The sequence below is a fragment of the Malaclemys terrapin genome, chromosome 6 (assembly GCF_027887155.1).
Source record: "Malaclemys terrapin pileata isolate rMalTer1 chromosome 6, rMalTer1.hap1, whole genome shotgun sequence".
NCBI lineage: Eukaryota > Metazoa > Chordata > Testudines > Emydidae > Malaclemys > Malaclemys terrapin.
This window is the reverse complement of record NC_071510.1, coordinates 116,219,804-116,245,182: the sequence shown is the minus strand read 5'-3', so window position 1 is coordinate 116,245,182 and position 25,379 is coordinate 116,219,804. Positions and strand designations below refer to the sequence as shown.

Sequence of the window (25,379 nt, the reverse complement as noted above, 5' to 3'; positions counted from 1 at the left end):
GTCATATTCTGCAGTGTCTTGGAAGCTAATTGTAACATTTTAAAAGATTTAACTTGCATCTTTAGGGCTGATGATTACTGTCAACACGAGGGTGACATTATTGGTGAATACCAGAGAGCTGCATAGTTCCAAACACATCCTACCAAACAGTGAAAAAGGTTCCATTCTGATGACGAAAGTCAGAAGTTTTGCATAATTGGGCATAAATTTCACTCACCCTCTCCAGTGGCTCAGGCATCATTTGGTCGATTTTAGGCCATCAGATATATCACACAAGTTAAAGATTTACGGTTCAGTTAAATGAGCGGAGATCGCATGTTATACTGGATGTGGCATGCGCTCAAGTCTCATTGCTGTGAGTGGACACGGAAGATGCTCAGTACATCACTGGAAGTGCCTAACTCTTCAGAAATTGGGCCCAATATGATGGGGTTCCATAATGCTCTGAAAATACAGATTTGGTTTCATTCAATTTTCACCAGTTTTATCCTGCAATTTTCCTCTGGCTCTACTCATGTGATAAAAATGTGCTGTGTCTCTTAAGTCATTCCTTAGAACAGGCTGAGATCAGGTAAATCTACATTATAAAAATGTAATATACACATCAATATTAGTTTATATACCTGTTCTCAACATACTGTAGTGAACCAGAAAAATAAATAAAGCATATTTAAAATATAATTCACAACAAAATGCATATTCAAACAAGCAAAAATGCAAGATTTAACAGTTCTAGTTTTTATAAGAAATTAAATACATATTCATCCAAGAAACTTAGAAAGACCAGAGCACCTTAGTTAGAACCATTCTAGTCAGAAAATATGTATTTGTAAACTTCCATTAGAGACCACTAAATGTTTTTTTGGGAGGGTGATATAATATGAAAGGGACACAAATTTTAAGTCAAAAATTCTTTTAAATGCAACATTAAGATTGTGGCACAGAGCAAAGCACCCCAATAATGTGAGTCTTTAACTTATGTAAAAATTTGTGCATAAGGGCACAAATGGAGGACACAGCATCAGCTTCCATTTTATTCTCCTTGCATTTGAAAGATTGTATCACAAATTCCTTTGTGTGGAAAAACAGGTTGTGGGGAGGAGCATCTCCATAACTTAATGATCTGTCTAAATTATAGAAAGCAAGTTTACTATCTTATTTATAGCACACCTCTATCTTGATATAACGCTGTCCTCAGGAGCCAAAAAGTCTTACCGTGTTATAGGTGAAACTGCATTATATCGAACTTGCTTTGATCCACTGGAGTGCGCAGCCCCGCCCCCCCCAGAGCACTGCTTTACCGCGTTATATCCGAATTCATGTTATATCGGGTCGCGTTATATCGGGGTAGAGGTGTACTAATAATAGTTCCACTCAAATACATGCTACAGTGTCAAGGCTATTTCTGTCCTCAGAAAAGTATGCTTACAAAAGGAATTTAGTGTTACTGTATTATGCTCTTCCATTTTCTCTGTTATATGGAGAAAGTGTGTATGGAAGTTAGTTTTCTAGGATTGCATTTTTCAAGTTTTACTTGCTTAAACATATATTTGTTTTCCTCTTTTCCCCCCTTTTGTAGTCAGCAGATACAACAGCTTTGAGCCATAGTGTAATAGGCCTTAAGCCAAACACTATGTATGAATTCTCTGTCATGGTAACAAAAGGTCGAAGGTCAAGCACGTGGAGCATGACTGCACATGCCACAACATATGAAGCAGGTATGTCTAGATATTTTGATAGCTTTAAAAAGTGATTTTGTTTCAAGATGCCCATATTAGTAAAAGATATTTAGGAATCTGGAACTGACTAAATATATTGAAATTACTGAACTACTGCTGATATAGTTGGTATCATTGTCAACTTTCATGCCAGCAAAACAAATCAACAGTGTATATTAAAAGCTAAATTTCTTTTCTTCACTTTTTTCTATGCGCAACGAAACAGCAGACATTTAATTCTCCTCTAAAGTTACTCAAAGCTAAGATGTTGGAATTTAGTAAATGGCATGTTTCTAATAATATGGATCATAAATATAATGAGCTTCAAAGATCTTTTTCATTAATGATGTGACCTAGTTGGTATTCAGTTTTCAAAGAAAACTAAAATCCGATGAAAACAATGATGGAAATAGTCTTCTATGACTAGGATGGCAGCTTTGTTAGTCTCTCTCATTTATTAATTTATAAAAGGCTACTTGTACTGGCTCAAGTGTGCGTGATTCTGTCCTAGCCCTCTAGTGCCTCTGGGAATGGATCAAGTATTGATACCAGCTAATAGAGGTTCTTTTTGGCTGAAGAGGTGAAGATGCTTTTGAAGCCAAAGGCCCACAGTTCTATTCACTATATTTTGTATATGTGCAGTTCTGCGGGCTCTGGAGGTGTCTTTATGTGGACATTACACAGATGGATTAAAGATCTTGAATTGGAGTTACAGCAGCTGGTACAGCTACAAAATTAAACAAAAAATGTACAACGAAGTTGAGCAGGCTCTTCAAATTGCATGTTATTTACAGATACAAACTTTCTACCTGTAGAACTTCTTGTCTCATGTAAGAGGCTCCCTGCCTGGATGGATGAGGCTCCTTGGATGACACCAGGGTTTAAATTCAGCCAGAACCCACCAGAATGGAGCTCTATTAAATATTTTCAAACCTGTGGGAGCCCCGGGGCTTAGGGCTTCAGCCCCATGGGAAGCACCGGGGCTGGAGGCTTAAGCCCCAACATGCGCCCTCGGGATTGAAGCCCCAGTGCCCCCCTTATCCCCTGAAGGACAAAAGCCTACAGTCCCGAGCCCAGAATGGGAATGAGAATTTAAGCCCTGGATGACACCCCCATTATCTTCACCTCTTTCGTATTCAGGCCCCTACTAGTCACCATTATTCTTCCTCTATTATTAGAATTATTATTATATCATTGAATAGATATTAGGCATAGTGATAGACCCAGGCCAGTTGGGTACAGCAGAATAGCAGAAGGCAGATATACTGGCCACTGGATTAACAGTTTTCTGTTCCCTGACTGACCAGAGTAGGGGCTGCTCCAGGCTAATGAGAACACCTGACTCCAGTTAACCTGCAAAGAGTCAGGTGAGGCCATTAAGCTAATGTGACCACCTGACTCTAATTAAGGTCCCACTGATACTATAAAAAGGGCTCACTCCAGTCAGACAGAGGAGAGCCAGGGAGACAGAGGAGAGGAAGTGCAGCTGAAGGACTGGTTAATGAAGACACCCTCAAGTTATTGATAAGGGAGCCCTAAGGTAAGGGAGAAGCAGGAGAGCTGTGGGGAAGTGGCCCAGGGAAATGTAGCAACTCTGGCAGTGAAAGGTTGGCTGCCAACAGCTGCTACCTTTAGGGACCCTGGGCCAGAACCCAGAGTAGAGCGTGGGCCCGGGTTCCTCCCAACCCACCACTACAGGAACACCTCCTGGGAGGGGAAGTCAGGCCTCTGTCAGGACAGGAGGCTAAACTGTTCTAAAACAAGCCCTAGGGACAACAGAGACTGTGGGAGTTCTCTCACCAACCTCCTTGCTGGCTTATGATGAAAAGGGCTCAGTAGACTGTAACCCCGGCCCTAGAGAGAGAAGGGCTGTGTGGAGGGTCACAGAGAGCCACTGAGGCTAGCATAAACCACCTAGAAGCGCAGGACCCACGGGGACAAGGTCAGAGCTCTGCCACAACTGGTGTCAGGGGTGGGACCGTGATTGTTCACAGCGTGGCGGAACAAAGAGGTTTTTACTAAAAAAAAAAAAAAAAAAGTGCACTGGGGTTTTTGGTTTTGGGTTTTTGTTTGTACCACCATGGAGGAGGTGGTGAGAGCACTGGTGGAAGGCACAGCAGCCCAGCAGGAGGCAACCCGGGCTCAGGCGATGGGGCAAGAGGCGTCCATGAGGTTACAGCAGGAAACCAACCAATTATTAATGAGCCAGGCAACCCAAGATCGAGCCCTCCTGCGCGAGGTTGTGGATCAACTGAAGATCCTCACTACCCAGGCCCGGGGGTCCAATGGGACGCGAACCCTGAGGGCCACCTGTTGTCTGCCAAAGATGATGGCAGACGATGATATGATATGATAACCCTGGAGCAGTGGGCCAGCATTCTCGCCCCTTTTTTGTACAGAGAGGCCCAGAAGGCCTACTTTGATCTGCCCACTGAGGATGCCGCTGACTATTCCCGGCTGAGGGCAGAGATCCTAGCACGATCTGGGGTGACGGTAGCAGTACAGGCCCAGAGGTTCCAGGAGTGGAAATACAGGGAGAACAAACCTCCAAGGTCCCAACTATTTGGACCTCATACACCTTGCTTGGAAGTGGTTACGGCCCGAGGCATGCAGCCCAGAGATTTTAGAGACTTTGGTCATAGACCATTACATGCGGGGACTGCCACCAGGTCTCCGCAAATGGGTATGCCAGAATGATCCATCTACCTACAATGAAATGATCACATTAGTGGAAAGACAGATGACAGCCAGGGAATTAACGCAACTACCCAAGGAAGGCCCCACACGAATCAAACACTCGACCCCGACCGCAGCAGGTCGGGCGGCCAAACCCCCAGGAAGTCCTAGGTGGAAGAAGAGGGAGGTCGAAAACCAGTCAGGAACCCAGAAGGAAGAGGAAGGCCTAAGTGGGGAGAACCCTGGGACTAAACTCCCTAACCCACATGATAGGGGAGTGACTAGAAGCAATTATAGGTGTTATGGATGAGGGGAGTTGGGGCACATAGCTGCCCAGTGCCCCAATGTCATAGAGCCAATGCAGTGTAACCTGGGGAACGGGTCAGACCCATGTAGCCTACTCAATATTGTAGGGGTCGCAGTCACCCCACATAAATATACAAGGCAGGTAAAGTTGAATGGGGTAGAAACCATGACACTCGTAGACTCGGGGAGTTCTATCACCCTAATTTTGGGTAAATTAGTGAAGCGCAGCCAGTTAATGCAGGCCAAGTGTACGGGGGTAACCTGTGTCCATGGGACTGTTAGCTACTACCCCATCATACCAGTAAAAATTGAAATTCAGGGAAATGTCACCGGTGTGAAAGCTGGGGTAGTCCCAAACCTCCCATACCCTGTGCTCATAGGTAGAAATTTCCCTGGGTTTGGAAACTTGCTTCCACCGGAGGAATTGGAGGGAGAGGAGCTCCCCGAACTTCAGGAGGCTTCTGCAGTAGAATGTCACCTCCCATTTTTCGCGGAAAAGTCCCAGGAGCTATTCCCTGTCCCGGGGAAAGGCAGGAAGACCAAAAGAGAAAGAAGGGCAGCCAAGGCCTTAGGTACCCGAATCCTGATACAAGGACAGAGGGTCGCCTGTGTAGGCAGACGTACACGGGCAACTGAAGGGGAGGGCCCAGAGACAGAGGAGGGGTCAAAGACCACTTCCAACCCCAACCTCACGGAGCCAGCCAAGAGGGCAGAGACAGATCCCTCAGAGTTCGGGCTGTTAAGTCCCGAGAGAGAGACTTTTGGATGGGACCAGGTGGAAGATCCAAGGTACGAGAATGCCAGGAAGGAAGTGGCTGAGATAGATGGGGTACCCATAGAGGGAAAGGCCTGAGGGCCAGGGCCTTATTTTGTAATCAAGAGGAATCTCCTATATCGGGTCGTGCAAATGCAGGAGCAAGAGGTACACCAGCTCCTAGTCCCCCGGAAACACTAGTGAAGACCCGCTAAATCAATGGCACAGCACTCTCCGGTTGACCCCGGTACTCCAGCTCTCCAAGAAGAGTAAGGGAAGTCAACCGGAGAGCATCTCCCATCGACCCAGCAGTGAAAACCCTGGGGTAAGTCAACCTAAGCTACGTCGACTCCAGCTACATTATTCACGTAGCTGGAGTAGCGTAACTTAGGTCAACTTACCCCGGTAGTGAAGACAAGCCCTAAATTAACACCTACTATATTATACCCCAAACACTGAATAGCTAGCTCAGGAACAGTATAGCTCAGTGCACTCCTGATAATGTTCTTTAACAATAACCACTCCCCTCTTTCTCCACTCTGTACACCACCAGAAGATCCCATGATCATCCCTAAGCCAAAAATGATCATCCCTAAACCACTCTGCAAGATTATGTGGCAAACATGCAATGGACATGCAGTGTAAAGAAGGCACAATACACTCACAGACCCGGCCTGCTATATTTAATGGGATATATTGCTCTATTTTGGACTCCTTTTGTATTATTCTTACACAATACTCCCAGGACTTTGCTCCTATATCCATGTTAGGTGTATTGCTACTGTATCCATCTCTCATGTTAGGTGTATTTTCATTTCATAAATGGTGATGGGCACCTAAAAAAATCTTGGTAATATGGTAGAAGCAGTGGTATTAATATTAAATATGGTGACCCCTAACATGTACAGTAGGTGCTTAAATACCACACCGATGCATGAGAGATAAGCACCAAAGTGGAATGGAATGGGATAAAAAGGATCCACATTTCCAGAAATACCCATAACCGATGGGATCATACAATAGTTTCCCTTAAAAATCTAGGTTTTGGTTCTCAACATATATTACCTGAGAATGTATCTGTAATGCATCAGCAGATCTAAGGAAAGAGGTCAATGCAGAATGACTGATATAGCATTTTAAGGAAAACAAGTATATAGCAGAGAATCTGATTGTTTGTGTTCTATTATTTCCATTCTTTTAAGCACCAACCTCTGCACCCAAGGATTTGACAGTCATTACTCGGGAAGGGAAGCCTCGAGCTGTCATTGTCAGCTGGCAGCCTCCATTAGAAGCCAATGGAAAAATTACTGGTAAATGCTTATATTATCCCATGTCTATCTTTTTATTTTACAGCTCTGTTCACTTTCTGGTTTCATTCCTCAGTTATTCTTCTTACTTCTTTGTTTGTTTCCACTATAATATTTCATCTGAACTTTCTTTTTTTTCGCATAGAAGTGCTGAGTTGTATTAGTAGTTAATTCAGTGCCGGAGTTACAGTGAGATGGAGAATTGAGAGAATATAAATCCTTTAGTTTTAATTGCTGAAGGCATTAATATACTTTCTAAATGTAGTAATTCCGAGCAAAGGTCTTCTGGTGGCAATTAGAAATGACTAATAATAAGCAGCTTGTTTGGCAATAATGTAATACATAAGGTATATAATGATAGGTTGCTTAGTACAACACATAAATGGTAGGATTTATTGTAGATGTTTAACTTTATAATAACAATTTAAAGCACCGATGATCAGAAAAACTCTAATATTGACTGACAAGGATGAACTTAATGGATGCTTCACAAAGACAAATTTTATTGTTCAAAATATTGCAGATAACATCAATGCAAAATTAAGACATTCATTACAAGCCCATAATGTTAATTTAGTATGAAAAATATAATAGGTTCTATCAGAGATTTTGCATCTAAATGATCACTTTAGGATTTTAATAGACATCTAAGAGACATATAATTATTATGACAAATAGCATTCAACTTAAAAAATGTGCACATAATGGTTTAATTAACACAAACGATTGGGTTAGACGCTTGGAAGTCATGCAGCATATTTTCTGTACGTCAGAGATAGTCTGTGTATGTCACCAATACCACTAATAATTCCTGACACATATCGCTCAAGCATCCTGAACTATAAATGTTGGTACAAGAATTCTTCTAAATATAAATCTTGTGTGAGTAATTCAAAGTCTATTGTATCGGATTCTGAACCTGTGTAAATCAACATATTTCCATTGACTTTGGTAGAACTAGGGTGGTTTACACCAGTGGAGAATCTGGTCCAGTTTTACCAGTAAAATAAGATATATTTGGATCTGCCAGGAAGTTTCCCAGGGATAAAACACCTCAGATTGGAAACACTCTATTCATTATCTCCCTGTGCATTATATTCAGTCCTTTACACTCAATGACCACATCCAAAAGAAAGGCCTGTTAAAGATAACATTTTCATAGAAAATGGTTTTTCTGACATTAAACCAATTTCAGAGGGGAAAATGACCATTTTAATTGGCAGTCAGTGGTCCTGAGTCTTCTCTCTGTTCTGCTGTGTAACTGCATTGACTTAAATAAAATTACTCCTGGTTTCCATAGGTGTAAGTGAGAGAAGAATCAAAGGCAGTAACTTTAATGGAGCTTCTTATTTACAGTGTTGCCAGTGAGAGATGACTTTGCTTGAAAATATCCATGGACAAACTATTCTTCCTTGTGGAATTGTTTGAAAAATGACACTTACAGGAAATCTTTAATGCAGCCAGGAATGGCCAAATGTTATTTAGAAATGTCAAGCAAAAGCAAAACAACCAAAACTCCACATCTGCAAATACTTAAGCAAGTGTCTAACTTTATTAATGTGACTAATCCCATTGAATCATTTGTAATATGTTACATAGTTAAGGTAATACATGACACTCATATCGTCATCACAAAGACTAACCTAAATGGACTGACTGATACATGACTACAAAGAACTTTCATAGTTAGAACAACCTCTAAATAACTGCATACAATCCTGTAAACATAACCCTAACATACAATGCCAAAAATCTTAAAAGTACAATCATGGCCTTTCATTCTGACATTATTTTTCTATGCATTAACACGCCAATTCATTTGGAAACAGAGGCTTGCAAAGATTATTTTATTTTAAAGTGAATAGAGGGATATTGATGATAATACTTATGTTGATTTGCACCAGCTGAAGATTTAGACACAAGAAGTTTCCCAAGTATTAGACTAGCCAAGGAAATCATTTCTATAGATAATTATTATTTCATATTAGTTCTGTTATTCTAAGGGTTACTATAATTTCTATTTCTGTCAGCTTTCATCTTATGTTTTAAAATACTACCATAAGGCTTAATCCTGCAATCCGAACTTCACCCATCTTTACTCATGTAGAGTCTCATGTAAGTTGGTGGGGGTCCACAAAAGCATGAAGGTCCAGTCATAGATCTGGTTGTTGGATCAGGGACTTAATTTGCTCATAGTACAATTCTTGTGGTTTTAGTCACTTTGGTTTTATATATAAATACTTAATTTCTATTTTTGTTTGTTTTTGTTTGTTTGTTTTACAATTACTGTGGTTTTATATGGTGGAATTTTATAAATTACATAAGAATGGCCATACTGGGTCAGACCAATGGACCATCTAGCCCAGTATCCTATCTTCAGACAATGGCCAGTGCGAGATTCTTCAGAAGGAATGAACAGAATAGGGCAATTATCAAGTGATCCATCTCCCTGTTGTCCACTCCCAGCTTCCGTTGTCCACTTTAGGGACACCCAGAGCATGGGGTTGCATCCCTGACCATCTTGGCTAACAGCCATTGATGAACCTATCCTCCATAAACTTTACTGATTCTTTTTTTTAATCCAGTTATACTTTTGGCCTTCACAGATACCCCGACAATGAGTTCAACAGGTTAACAGTGTCTTGTGTGAAAAAGTACTTCCTTATGTTTGTTTTAAATCTGCTGCCTATTCATTTCACAGGGTGATCCCTGTTTCTTGTGTTATGTGAAAGGGTAAATAACACTTCCTTATTCACTTTTCTCCACACAGTCCATAATTTTATAGATCTGTATCAATTCCTACCTTTGTTGTCTCTTTTCCAAGATAAATAGTCCCAGTCTTTTTAATCTCTCTTCCTATGGAAGCTATTCCATACTGCTAATCGGGGGTGCTGGAAGTAGAGGTGCGGGGGTGCAGAAGCATCCTCTGGTGTGAAGTGGTTTCCATCATATATGGGGGTTTGCAGTTTTGTTCAGTGGCTTTCAATACCTCTACTATAAAAATGTTTCAATGCCACTGTTCCTACTTGTATTTGTTGCCCTTCTCTGAACTTTTTCCAGTTCAAATATATCTTTTTTTTGAGATGGGGCAACCAGAACTGCATGCAGTATTCAAGCTGTGTGTGTAGCATTGATTTATGTAGTGGTATTATGATATTTTCTGTCTTATTATCTAACCCTTTCCTAACATTCTGTTAGCCTTTTTGACTGCCATTGCACATTAAGCAGATGGTTTCAAAAAAATATCCACAATGACTCTGTGACGGGTTGGGTCACAGAAACTCCCCTGTGAATTGCCACCTGATGTGCTGAGACTACTTCTGAGCCCATTTTCCATGGCAGCTTGGGACTTTAGTACCCTGTCTTGCTGAGCCAGACGTGCTAGTCTGCTGCAAACACAGACCCAGGTCTGAACCACGTCCTCCAAAAGCTGCAGACTTAACTGAAAACAGCTTAAGAAGTGCTTCTGTCTCTAGCACCCAGATACCCAGTTCCCAATGGGATCCAAACCCCAAATAAATCTGTTTTACTCTGTATAAAGCTTATACAGGGTAAACTCATAAATTGTCTGCCCTCTATAACACTGATAGAGAGATATGCAGAGCTGTTTGCTCCCCCAGGAACTAATTACTTGCTCTGGGTTAATTAATAAGCAAAAAGTGAATTTATTAAATATAAAAAGTAGGATTTAAGTGATTCCAAGTAATAACAGACAGAACAAATTAAATTACCAAGCAAAATAAAACAACCATGCAAGTCTAAGCCTAATCCAGTAGGAAACTAAATACAGGTAAATCTCACCCTCAGAGATGTTCCAATAAGCTTCTTTCACAGACTAAACTCCTTCCTAGTCTGGGTCCAGCAATCATTTACACCCCGTGTCCTGTAGTAGGTGACTTCTGGGTACCCTTCTGGCTCTGTCAATCTGTTTCTTCACTTCCCTAGGTGGGTATTGTAGTTTTAAGAATGCTTGATTGACAAAGCCAGAAGGGTACCCAGAAGTCACCTACTATAGGACACGGGGTGTAAGTGATCGTTGGACCCAGACTAGGTCCAACAAAGAAAGTAACAGATCACCCCTAGCCATCACCTATAGCCCCCAACTAAAACCTCTCCAGCACATCATCAAAGATCTACAACCTATCCTGAAGGGTGATCTCTCACAGACCTTGGGAGACAGCCCAGTCCTCACTTACAGACAGCCCCCCAACCTGAACCAAATACTCAGCAGCAACTACACACCACACAACAGATACACTAACTCAGGAACCAATCCCTGCAACAAACTGCATTGCCAGCTCTGTCCGCAAATCTATTCAAGGGATACCATCATAGGACCTAACCACATCAACCACACCATCAGGGGCTCGTACATCTGCACATCTACCAATGTGATATATGCCATCATGTGCCAGCAATGCCCCTCTGCCATATACATTGGACAAACTGGACAGTCTCTACCCAAAAGAATAAATGGACACAAATCAGACATCAAGAATTGTAACGTTCAAAAACCAGTAGGAGAGCACTTCAATCTCCCTGGACACTCAATAACAGACTTACAAGTGGCCATTCTTCAACAAAAAAACTTCAAAAACAGACTTCAACGAGAAACTGCAGAACTGGAATTAATTTGCAAACTTGACACCATGAAATTAGGCATGAATAACTGGGAGTGGCTTGGTCACTACAAAAAATATTTTTCCCTCTGTTGATATTCACCCCTTCTTGTCAACGGTGTTGGAAATGGGCCACATCCATCCTAATTGAATTGGCTTTGTTAACACTGACCCCCCCACCCAATAAGGCAACTCACATATTTCCATGTGCTGTAATATATATAGTGCCTACTGTATTTTCCACTTAATGCATCTGATGAAGTGGGCTATAGCCCATGAAAGCTTATATCCAAATAAATGTGTTAGTCTCTAAGGTGCCATATCCAAATAAATGTGTTAGTCTCTAAGGTGCCACAAGGACTCCTCATTGTTTTTACTTATCCACATGTTTGTTGACACATTCAAAGAAACTGTTGAGGCTTGATTTCCCTTTACAAAAGCTGTGCTGATTTTTCCCCAACATGTTGTATTCAACTACATGTCTGATAATTCTGTTCTTTACTATAGTTTCATTCAATTTGCCTGGTAAGTTAGGCAAGAAATTAGGTAGTAAGTTAAGTTTACTGGCCTGTAATTGCTGGGATTGCCTCTGGATCCTTTTTTAAAATCAGAATTACATTAGCTATCCTTCAGTCATCTGATATAGAGGCTAATTTAAGTGATAGATTGCATACCTAGTTAGTTGTTCTGCAATTTCACATTTTTTAATAAAGTTTCCATGCAACTTGCAGGCATTTCACTTTTGTGACTGTTCCTTTTAATTTCCATTTAACTAACTTCTTCATTTTTGTGTAGTTCCCCTTTTTGAAGTTAAATGCTACTGTGGTGGGTTTCTTTGGTATTTTCCCCCTTACCAGGAGGTTAAATTTAATTACATTAATGGTCATCATTACTCAGTGGATCAGCTGTATTCACCTTTTGGACAGGCTCCTGTGCACCACTTAGGACAAAATCAAATTACCTACAGTGGTGGTTCAGTTTATTTTCCTGGGGATTGTGAGATACAGTGATAGCATTACAGTGAGTGACTGTGGATTTTTCAAATGGATTTACCATATAGTTACTCGGAAATATTGCGTGGTTTCTCATGAGCAGCCAGTGAATGATGTGCATCATCAATGTTATTTAATTTTTTAGTTTATTTTTATTCCAGCCCTGAAACACTAAAGGCTTATCTCATATGGTTTATGACTGATATCATACTGGATCACGAGTCTGAATTTGACAAGTGCAATGTACAAGTAACAGATATAACACAATAAAGCTTGCTAGGTATTTCCCTAATTGTTAATCCTATGTTTTATATTGCAGTGCATACTGCAATTGATACTCTGATCTTGAAATAGGAAAATTATGCATTAATTCTTGAACATTCATCAAAATAGATTTTAATGAAAGACCTGTCGTTAATGTAGGTGAAATAAAAAACATTTATCATGTCTGAAATTTGAATTTTGAATATAGTTTGTAAAATGCAGTATATGTACTAACCAAGACAATGTTTATGCAGCTTATATTCTGTTCTACACCTTGGACAAGAATGCTCCAATTGATGACTGGGTTATGGAGTCAATCAGTGGTGACCGACTTACTCATCAAATCATGGACCTCAACCTAGATACAGTGTATTACTTTAGAATCCAAGCTCGCAATGCCAAAGGAGTGGGACCGCTCTCTGACCCTATTCTCTTCCGGACTCTGAAAGGTTTGAACTTTTCTCTTAGATAGCTAGATATTAATGAGATGTACAAAATGCTCATGCTTCAATGCTTGCAGTTTACTTCAGTGACACTAGGAGTCTGTTATGCTAACGCTAATAAGAAAGTTCTAGAAGACACTCTGAAACCGTTATTGAGAGACTGTAGCTAGGGGTATAGTAGACAAAAATGAACACCACAATAATGCAGCAGCTGTATTCACATGTATATCATTGGGTAAAAAAACTATGACATCATTCCACTTCCTCCCATGAACAAGAAAGCTAAGTGCACATGATTGCAGTTTCTCTAGTGAGACACTGTTTCACTTTGGTATTTATTTTATCTCTGTTGGTGGCTGTAAAGGACTAGTAGTGACTCACTCACATATCTAGAAAATAGGGATACAAAATTATGATTCCCTTCTTTTTAATTGATCAAAGAAATGCAAAATAATTAAAGAAAAGATCAACACTGTCGGAGGCACAGTGTAATTGGGTACATATGGAATTTTCTCTCTTACTTGGAACAAACCATTTGTAGGCCTAAATAGGTCTGTGCCAGATATCTCTCTTGCTGGCCAATGTGATGGAAAAGCAAGATGAGGGGGACCTTTTCAATGACTTGTGCCTCAGCGTGTGTTAACGGGGAGAAGTGCCTGTGCTTACTGGAACTCTGGACTGCAACCATGTTTGGCCCCATTGCAAGTGGAAGTGGAGAGATAATCCACACACGCAAAGATCTGTCACAATCTGCCCCTACATTATTAGCCATGAAAAGAGACTATATTACTGCGAGTGGTACAAAGGATACTGGCAGCAACTGTGCACCTTATGTTTGAAACTGTCACTCATGTAGTTACATGACAGTATAAAGTCTTCTTTTTTAAAAGGCAATTAATTAAGAAAACAAATAGAGTGACATAAGCTATGTGCCTATTTTAGGAAACTAGGGTCACATGGAGTAGAGCTGTAGCTTTTCCAGAGCAAAAATTCCAAAGCTTTGAATATAAAAAATAATGTCTGGACAGAAGGCTGCTTAAAATGAACATGGGCCAGAGCTGAAAAGCTCTGATCAGAGGTTTCAGATCCAATTCCATTTGTGGGGAGTAAGAGGGAGGTCTGGATCCAATATTCTGCTTCAGGCCTATCTTTAATTTAAACATATATATGAAAGCCCAGGAAAAATGACTGATCAAAAGGACAATTCATATGCAATACTTTGTAGATCTAGATACATCTCATCCTTGTTTTCCTTCTAGGAAAGAGGTATTATGCAAGTTCAGCCTTTAACAAATATTGGAACAGAAATGTAATTTTTCCTACTCCTGCTGCTTTTGAAGGAGGGAAGGGAGACTCCATTTTCAGTCAGTCCCTAGCATTTACCATTAAGGAAGCATCGTAATGAATGGGCCAGTGCACTCAGCAGCATTGGCAGAGGGCTAGCCGTTATCTATGTGTATTAAGAGCATGTTACCAAATATTCAGGCTAACTGTGAAAACCCTCATATAACAGTTTTAGTGAATTAACATGAATCAGAAAAATGAAAAAATATATATATCAATTTGTTCAGAGCTTATCACAGTCTATCCAGATTTTCAGGACTTACTTGTCTAAGTCTGGTTTCACTCTGAATTAATTATTTGTAGGCTCCTGATTATTTATTCTCAACTACCATGAAATGTGAATAGAAAGCACTTTGCAAGTGCTTAGTCTCTATCAACTAGATGGGTGCCAACTTAATTTCATGCTCCCAATTTGTGCCAAGTAAAAGAACTCTGTTAGAGAGAATTTAAAGTGAGTCAAAGAATCAAAATATAATAATGACAGAGTAATGAGACATCAAAAGATACAGAGACCCAGATATCTAACTAAATAAAAAGATTAATGGACTAGATATCACCTACTTTGTAGTGTTTACACAAAGTACCATAAAATTCATTTGGGAAATTAATTCTATATCAGAGAGCATCAAGAGATACCAAAAAGATAAATTTACACATTTGTTACATCTTGTAATAGTCTACAAGGACTATGTTTAATACCCTGACATGAATATTTAATGTTATCCACCCTAAATATGTCGTGTTCAATAATATCCAGCTGATTTTTGACAAATCTGTCTGTACATAAAAGGTGAAAAGAGCTTCTGAAGGCTTGAGTGCATTCTGAATTATGCAAAAATGTTGGTTTCCTGACCTTAATGATTATTAACAGGAGATATGCATGTGACTTATGGTAATGAATGCTCTGTTGGCAAATATATGTTTTGATCACAAGATATTTTAAACCACAAGGAACTAAGTAAGCATCAAAGATCTATAAAGTCACCCCTTATCTGATTTAAGATATTATAGCACACAAAGCTCTTTCAAGGAAACCAAACCCCTAGTTGGGTATAAAACTGCAGCTGATTTTTTTTTCAGTAACATGCCTTTAGTAATGAAAAATGCAGTGATCTGTATGAGAACAGATACGTTTTATTGTAAATATCACTGCCAGATAAGCAAAAGTGCTTATGGTTTTCCCCCTCAGATCCATTGGTAACAATGTAATCCAATGGAGAGATCTTCAGTTGTTTTAAAGTGTCATAACTCTAGCTGAGGATCAGCCTGCATGTTCTTTGGCTAGTCATATTCATCATTTAAGACATAATTGCTCTGATACAGGCATTACCAGGTAGTTCTTATGTGCCTGGAGGAGATGAGGGTATGAGATGTGATTAACTACACCATAATTAATTACTAGAGAATGCGTCACTTTTTTATTGTTTTATATTATGGACCAAAACCTGAATCAGGTATTCAGGTTTTATTTAGTTCTTATGTGAACAAGTTCCAGTTGATTTCATTAAATGTCCTGAAAAAAATATAAAGAAAATTAGAAGTAAATAATATTTTTATGTGTTGAAATATTAAACTGCATATTGACATGGATTACTCTAGAAGTTAAAGATGCATGCAGTAACAAGTGGGAAAGCAGAACTTCAATCTCAATGTTCCACTAGATTTACTGTATGTAAATTAATAACATTAAATGGTAGATTTCTGAAGTAAAGTAACTGGAATCCATTTAGCAAGATAGGGAAGCAACTCCAGTCTGGAATTTACTTCTGACTGCCTTATGAAAAGGCTAGCTAAGAAAGTCTGAATGTAGTAGTGTCAGATCAGTAGGAGATCCACTCATTCTTTCAAATTAAGTTATTAATAACTTATTTTTTTCACCTGCAGCAGAAACTGATTAATCCCAGAACTGTACTTAACCCCCTTTCAACTGAAACATAATTTGATTCTAAATTTCAGCTTCAACTTAGAAACAATCCATAATTATCTACTGAACTTTCAGTGAAGCAAATAAAATACTAGTATTTGAACTGTTTATTAATATTGCACACAAAAATAAACCAACATGCATAGATAACAATATGAAAATGCACATACTGCATTTTGTACAAATCTGTATACATGCAGTACATCTATAGGCTTTATTTCAAGGATTAATGAAATACATGGTCAGTTGTTTATATAAAGGAGAGAGAGAGAGAAAATTATCCTGGCTTTTCAATTTTGTCAGATATTACCAATGCCATTATACCAAGATAAGCAGGGAAAGTCTTTATTTGGGGACTTGCTGCAGGACATCAGGAATATATATTGCTGATGTCCCATTTCTGTTTGGCAAAGCTGATATGGGGCAGCATTTCTAGCATTAGAGTGCCCTCTAATGCTGTATTGGAGTGGTGGTTAAAAAGCAAATCCTTGCTCCTAAGCTGTACAAAACGTGAACCTTTATGACCTGCCAGAGAAAAATGTTACCTACTGAACCACCACGGCAGTATTTCACGACACTGTAGATGTCACAGGTTACATCTCCTTAATAACTCGAAGAAGGCAGAAAAAGTTGAGGTCAGCTTTTAAATGTCATAAATAGTTGGAATGAGGTAACTGCAGTTGCAATCAAGGGTTTAATGTTTTTATAAATAAATTTGTTTTCCGGGGAAGGTCATAATCCCAGATATGACTCAGCAGGGAAACCCATTCTCCCCAAAAGATTTCTAGAAACTTTGAGGGAATATGTACAACTCTATACATTTTTCTCTGTTAACATAGTTAAAATAGGTTTCAGGGTAGCAGCCGTGTTAGTCTGTATCCGTAAAAAGAACAGGAGTACTTGTGGCACCTTAGAGACTAACAAAGCTTATGCTCTAATAAATTTGTTAGTCTCTAAAGTGCCACAAGTACTCCTGTTCTTTTTATAGTTAAAATAGTTGAGTGCATGGTGATCATTGAAGGGTCTGTTTTCCCTTTGCTGCAGGCATGGAACTTTCATAAGTACTAATGGAAGTTACAATGATAACAGGTGCTGATGACATTGTTATCAGAAATAAACACACTAATGTCATTGTGCTACATGTACATTTCCACCATCTTGGGCCTTTATTGTTCATGGCAACATCTTGTAAGCTAAGCCATGGGATAACATGGTGGTCATAACATGAAGGTGGGTAACCAAATAATGTAGTGTTCTTCAAAGGGAGAATAGACCGGCCTTTAAAAACCACCCTACATTTATAGACTGCTTACTCAGCTACTCAAACTCAGGTGTGTCAAAATCTTTTTTTTAAAATCTCCTGTAGCTTAAATTCCTTTAAAATTTTATTAACCAGAAAATTGGATAATTTTCCATAATGGTAGCTATTTCTGAATCTGAAGGGAAGCTTAATACTATCTATCATTTAATAATATGCTGGGAGCTGCTAACAGTTCAGAAGAGCTTTCAATGTGTCTACTGAATTCTGAAGCCTTGTCTGGTGCACTTCAAATCACACCATCGTTTGTGTAATTATTATACAAAAGCATGTAAATAATTTAAAACCTCTTTTGCAAAAAGCTGAAACAATAACATTATAATTCAGATCTAGTTTCCAATACATAGGTGATTTGTATGCAATTATTCAAGGAACAGTCTCTCTCTTTCACTTTCTCTCTCTTTCACTTCCAAGCTTAATTAAACTTCCCAGATGATACTTCTAAGTTCAGAGACCAACAAGTTGAGGAAATATACATTTTTAACTGCTTTATTTTTTAAAGAACTTGTGACTACATTTGATGTGAAACACAGTGCGACGTGTACTTGTCTTCTCTGTTCTTCAGAATCTCTTTGAACAGGGGAAAGGTAAAATATCTCTCTTTGTCCCAATCAATCCACCAAAAGTGCAGGAGAGCAGCAACTTGATATGAAAACCTGCTAACAAAATTGTTGATTTGATATGTCAGCTTGGCTACTAGGAGCTGTCACAGTCTAATGATATTGTCTTTTTCTTGCAGTCGAGCACCCTGACAAAATGGCTAATGACCAAGGTACAGTGGCCTCAAACTGTCACGTTTTCTCTTAGAATCAATGCTGAACGTTAGGAACGATGTTACTCGTCACTTTGCATTCTGTTTTTCACCTGGGCTGCACACCTGATGAGGCAGGCACTGGAATGATAATTAATCTTGTTAATGAAGTTCTGCTCCGCTAAGGCTGCTGCTTTGATGGGGAAGATGTAAATTTTCTTGAGAGGAAATTGTTTTGTCTCTTTTCTGAAGGACCAATTAAAATGTCAAGCTTCTTTGTACGAAATAAATTTTTAGTCTCTCTGCTGCATTTCTGAATAATTCACATTAAGTATAATTAAGCTCAGCATAATATTCAAACTGCTCTTGCACCCTTTCATGGGTTATAGATTAAAGTTCTGAAGTGTTGCAGTAAAAAATCATGAATCATTTTCTTTCTCAAGTCAGCAGCCCTGTTTAATAAAAGCAAAGTTTAGTCAACTTTTCAAGGCATTATCATTCCTATGTTTACCACATATGAAATGTTGTTTAATTAGTCATGTTTCTTCTGCTGTTAGCTTACTATAGTTATTTTTATTATTTGTGATGTCTGTTGCTTGGAAATTTTCATCTTCTTTTTACTCCAAACTGATTTATTGTAAGCACCCATTTCCAATGCAAATAGCATCTTCCATATAAGTAATGTAATTCAAAACATTGAGAGAGGGAAATATTCACAGTGATATCTGAAAAGTTTAAGGCTACAAAGCCATTTAGGTGATTTGAACTCCCATTTCACACTAATTTCAATGGAAATAGGGTATCCAAACCCCATAGGTCTCTCTTCACTTGGAGAAAAGGTGCAGTCTTACCTTGTGTTAGCTAACTCAAGTTAACTAACACGACGTAAAATCCTAGTGAAGACAAGGCAGTTTGTAGCTTTCACTTACGTAAGCAGGTCACAGTAAAGCCTATACACTCCCATAGTCTTTATCTCAGAGGTGGGCAAACTATGGCCTGTGGGCCACATCCGGCCCGCGGGACCGTCCTGCCTGGCCCCCGAGTTCCTGGCCTGGGAGGCTAGCCCTCGGCCCCTCCCCCGCTATCTCCCCTCCTCCGCAGCCTCAGCTTGCTCACTCCGCCGCTGGCGCAATGCTCTGGGCGGCAGGGCTGTGAGCTCCTGGGGCAGCGCAGCTGCAGAGCCTGCTGGTCTCTGTGCTGCGTGGTGGTGGCGGCGGCATGGCCCGGCTCCAGCCAGGCAGCACAGCTGTAGTACCGCCAGCCACCGGTGCTCTAGGCAGCATAGTAAGGGGGGATGGAGCAGGGGAGGGTTGGATAGAGGGCAGGGGAATTCGGGGTGGTGGTCAGGGGGCGGGGGTGTGGATAGGGGTTGGGGTAGTTGGGGGGGAACAGGGGGTTGAATAGGGCAGGGGTCCTGGAGGGGGGAAGTCAGGAAGCAGAGGGGGGATTGGATGGGGTGGCAGGGGGCAGTCAGGGGCAGGGGTTCCTGGGGAAGTCAGGGGACAGGGAGAAGGGATAGTTGGATGGGGCAGGGATCCCAGGGGGGCCGTCAAGAATGAGAGGAGGGGTTGGATGGGGCAGTGGAGGGCAGGGGGCGGTCAGGAGACAGGGAGCAGGGGGTGAGGATGGTGCAAGGGTCCTGGGGGGGGCTGTCAGGGAACAGGGGGAGTTGAATGGGGCAGGAGTCTTGGAGGGGGGGGCAGATAGGAGGTTGGGGCCGGGCCACGATCCCCTCCCCTAACCAGCCCTCCATACAATTTACGAAACCTGATGCAGCCCTCAGGCCAAAAAGCTTGCCTGCCCCTGCTTTATCTCAACCTGCTAGCACCTGTGAATGCTATAAACTGTATATTAAGTCGGATTTTACATCATGTCAGTTACCACAAGATAAGAACACACCTCCCAGCCCAGTGAAGGTGCGTCCTTAGAAGCTTTGAAAATCCACCTTAAGGTTTCAGGATTTCATTCTTTATCTTTGGGAACAGGAATCTCAACATTTATCTTTTTGAAACTTGACATTTGATTTCAACCAACATCAGGTTTTTCACCAGAACACACACAAAGATCATGCTTGACATGAAAAACCAATTTTGTTTTGTTTTGGAAAATGTGAAAATGTGTAGGCTGCAAAATAGTTTCAAATTACCCTCCCCCCCCCTTGCCTTTTTAAAACAATTGTTCTTTCCAAGCAGGCCTAACAAGCAATAAATAGGGCTGTCAAACAATTAAAAATATAATCGCAATTAATCCTGAGATTTTAAAAAATTGTTGTGATTGGTCACAGTTTTAATCGCACTGTTAAACAATACAATACAATGAAAATTGCGTTGGAAGTCAAAACTTCGTAACTCAGAACTGCAATCCACTCCATTGCGGGACTGAGCGTCCTAAAGTCAAAACCAGTTGTCATAAGTCGAATCAGGGTATCAGTTCAGAAACGTTGTAAGTGCCTCTCATCGTAAGTCGAACGTTGTAAAGTCAAGGACTGCCTGTCCTATTTAAATTTATTATAAATATTTTTGGAAGTTTTTCTACATTTTCAAATATATTGATTTCAAATGCAACACAGAATACAAAGTGTACAAGTGCTCACTTTATTATTTTGGATTACAAATATTTTCAATAATATAAACAAAAGAAATAGTATTTTTCAATTTACCTCATACAGGTGCTGTAGGGCAATCCCTTTATCATGAAAGTGCAACTTACAAATGTAGATTTTTTTTTTTGTTACATAATTGCACTCAAAACCAAAACAAGGTAAAACTTTAGTGCCTACAAGTCAAAGCACAAAGGGGCATACAAATGTTTTAGCATATCTGGCTCATAAATACCTTGCAACGCCGGCTACAACAATCCCATGTGAACACCTGTTCTCACTTTCAGGTGACGTAGTTAAGAAGTGGGCAACATTATCTCCCATAAATGTAAACAAACTTGTTTGTCTTAGTGATTGGCTGAACAAGAAGTAGGATTGAATGGACTTGTATAAGGTGAATTGAAAAATACTATTTCTTTTGTTTATATTTTTTATGATGCAAATATTTGTAATAAAAATAATACTATAAAGTGAGCACTGTACACTTTGTATTCTGTGTTGTAATTTAAAACAATATATTTGAAAATGTAGAAAAACATCCAGAAATATATAATACATTTAAATTGGTATTCTATTATTGTATAACAGTGTGATTAAAATGGTAATTAATTGTGACTATTCTTTAATCTAGTTAATTTGTTTTGCATTAATTGCATACATTAACTGAGATTAATTGACAGCCCTAATAATAAAATTATCAGTACTGAGGAACAGTTAGGAATAATATGTAGATAGGCTATGATTTTTAGTGGCACCTAAATCACTTAGGCACCCTTCTTCTAATTAAAGTTTATGTGAGTTGGGCACATAAGTCCATTAGATCACTGTAGAAATCTCAGCATATTTCATTAGACTTGCCTTAACTGATAAAATAAATGGGGCATCTTGATTTTTAGTAAGATCCCCAGCTGTTGTAACTCCAGGACTGCCAGTTACAAAATGTTCCTTCTACCTTTGATGCTAGATTACAAATGAGGCAATCAAGTAGTCAGTCAATTCTGATCTTAATAGAAAATCGGGAGCATAAAGAAGATGCCAATTTGCTCAGATACCTTGGGAATGATTTTAAATAAATGCAAATAGAGGGAAACTTGAGTTATTATTTGGTAACAGTTCAGCTAACTTTCTACCCACATGATAAATTTGGATTAACAACTTGAAATCCAACAATATAACACAAAATAGGCATGAAAACAAAAGGTGGGCTAGTGATAAATGTTGCTCTTCAAAGTATTATAGTATGGTGCGTTAATTCAAGTTAGATGTAAAATTGCATGGACGTAACATAATATTGCACAATTTAATGTTTAGTGTCATGGCACAATTATTTGGAATGAAAAGTGAGAAATCAGTGTATTTATTTCTCCCCCACTTGCTATCACTTCAGAATGCAAATAACTAATCTAGGTCCTAGCCCAGGACAGGCTCTGTACAGACAAGCACCTGCACCCATATGGAACCCCAATATGGCTCCATACTGGCGCTCCTGTTTGCCTATCTAGAGTTACTTAAAGGATGAGGGCTGTAGTTTTTCTGTAGGCATTGGGGTTACACTTCTGAATGTGGTGTAGAAAATTGCTATAGCTTGGTTATCCAGGCCTGTCTTGCCTCTAGTTCTGGATTCTTCTGTATTTGTCCCACAGAAAAAGGTGCATGAAAAAGGTGCATAATTTAAATATGAAGGCAGGGTCAGCGATGTTCTTGTTTCTTGTCTGCTGGCTTGTATCCATGTAGAAACCAGCAAAAATACAGGAATGTTTATTGAATATTCTAGATACAGCATTGGCTATGCCCTTTTAAAAAATAAATAAGCGGGTGGGGGGGGGCGTGAGAGTATAGTCTTCTCTTCATTTTCTCTAGACTTGCCTGAGTCCCTCTTGGAAAAAGATCAGAGCCTCAGCAGGGAGGCCGGTTGCATCCCTTTTGAAAAACAGTGCTGTAGTTTAATTCATGTAGCGAACTAAATAAGCATGTCAGCTGAAGGTGGAACTAGCCTGTGTATCGTATATGTATCATCAAGAGATCTAATCACAGCAAACATGCATTTTACTACAGATTCAAATAAGGTCTTGAATACTGTGCAAATATAATACCAGGATATGCACAAGGCTATTTCAAGTTTCTTTATATAAATTTCCTAGGAAAATAGCTCCATTTGCCCAGAACTACTGCTCAGAAAGGCTCGGTATAGGTTTATGCAGAGAATGTACGTGGTAGCTATTCACTGATAAAATAACAAGTGTAGTATCACGAGTAATGTTACAGTTAAGGTTTTGTCAGCACAAACATAATCCTTTTGAACTGAAACTGAGCATGCACGACTTTCTGTCCTGTTATAGGCACTAAACTCAGTTGTAACTCATGATAACTTATAGAGAGAGCTCATTTCTAATAGCCACATATAATACACATAGAAGTTGATACAGAAAAGTATAACAATACTGTAAAAACTACAGGATGGATAGATAGCACAGCAAGGTTGGCAGATAGGTGTAGTAGGAGCTCAAGTTTTTAGGCAGATTAAAACAGGGGTGTTTTGTCTTTTCTCCATATTGAGACTCTGAGATCCTCATGCACGGACCTCTGTGTCTAACCTGGTGTCTAGCTCACTGTCAAGCAGTTAAAGTTAGGCACTTAACTTAACTTAAACTGGCAGTGACATGGCAGTTGTGGGTGCTGACCTACATATTTAGGTCCATACAAATTTGAAGATTTGGCCTAAGTGACTTACTTGAGGCCACAGAGGTAATGGTGGTTATTGCCACTGTCTGAGCCAAATTTAGAATTGAGATGCTCCTGGTCCCCATTCTCATGCTCATGTCATTAAACTGTATCTTTCTTCTGACTTCCATTTTCAAGCGCAGTCCATCAACCCCATATAGAAATCATGTTCATGGCGTTCTTCCACTACATCATCACCTTCCTGTGGAGGATTCTCTCCACCAAAGTGTCCCATAAATGAAAAATAGTCTAAAACACAGTCCCAGAGCTATGCCAGCCATAGCAATAGGGGTCCTGCTGGATGCGTTGTTGGTGAACTGAACCCTGGCAATCTGTATTGTGTCAAATAGAGTGGAAAGGCACCTTGAATATTACCAGTGGTACTGGCAGGCACAATTTTATTCTTAAAAAATCAAAACACATTTTCAATGTACCAGTTAGGTTTGATTGTTTTAGACATGAACATTAAATTCCTCCAGGTCATAGTTAATCACCATTATGACACAAAAGTTAAAATTAAGGAAATAAATAAATACAAAAAGAACCTGAGGATGTCTCATGGGAGTAATGAGACGCAGACTCTTAAATGTAAGCCATAAATTGAAAGTCAGTATCAGCAACTACAAAAGTGTTATCACTGGATTACTCTTTGGTTAAATGAATTAGTGGTCTCTGCTCAGTTACTAGAGTACAGATTTCAACAATCTTGTTTTCAGTCTCAGAAGGGAGACCGAGGACTGACAACTGAAAAACTCTGAATCCTAGAGCTGGTCAGGATTTTCCGGATTCTGCCCATACTGGAACTGTCCTGTGTAGATCTTTCAATGCTCTCAATCCAGCAACTTTCATGAATACAAAATTAAATTTTAAAGGCTAAAATAGTGTCACCAGAACAATCTGTAGAATCTGAGGAATGTGATATATATGATGAAATAAACTTTGAATAAAATTTGATTCAGGTGTGGAAGGGACCTCAGGAGGTCATCTAGTCCAACCTCCTGCTCAAAGCAGGACCAATCCCCAGAAAGATTTTTGCTCCAGAATCCTAAATGCCCCCCCTTGAGGATTGACCTCACAACCATGGGTTTAGCAGGCCAATGCTCAAACCACTGAGCTATCCCTCCCGCCATGTAAGAGTCTGCATCTCATTACTCCCATGAGATATCCTACATTTATAATTTTAACGGGACATTCTGAGCTCATTTTCTGTGTTGTGAAACATTCTGGTATTACCTCTATAAAAATATGCTCTCAGAATAGTTCTAACATACTATTTTGAGTTATTTATGATTGTGTTATATAAGCCGGCCTTTAATTTCCCATCCAGCTATGCTCTCTCTCTTAGGGATAATATTAAGACTTTTTCATCTTTTGGGCCACCCAGAAATAGCATACTACGTGTACTACATAGTATGGTATGTCATTAGGGATCCCTTCTTATGGTATGTAATGTGCAGTAGATCAGGTTCTAAATCACTAAAGAGGTACATTAAAGTCATCTAATACATTTCTAAAGCATATGAGCCAAATCCTGCAGTTCTTACCCAGTTTTCACACAATTCTTATGCAAACTGTTTGTCCTGGCCCCACTGAAGTCAAGGTAATTTTGCCATTGGCTTCAGTGGAGGTAAGTAAGCACCAAG

At 39.6% G+C, this 25,379-nt stretch overlaps 1 protein-coding gene across 1 annotated transcript in view; it reads left to right on the top strand.

The window, feature by feature from the left end:
* The window catches only part of DCC (DCC netrin 1 receptor), a 943,937-nt gene that overhangs the window by 840,066 nt on the left and 78,492 nt on the right, over nucleotides 1-25,379 (top strand). Inside the window, exons 18-21 of the mRNA XM_054032598.1 lie at nucleotides 1,580-1,718; nucleotides 6,657-6,764; nucleotides 12,891-13,085; nucleotides 18,405-18,437. Of these exons, the coding sequence (XP_053888573.1) occupies nucleotides 1,580-1,718; nucleotides 6,657-6,764; nucleotides 12,891-13,085; nucleotides 18,405-18,437 (475 nt within the window). The remainder of the gene's footprint in view (nucleotides 1-1,579; nucleotides 1,719-6,656; nucleotides 6,765-12,890; nucleotides 13,086-18,404; nucleotides 18,438-25,379) is intronic.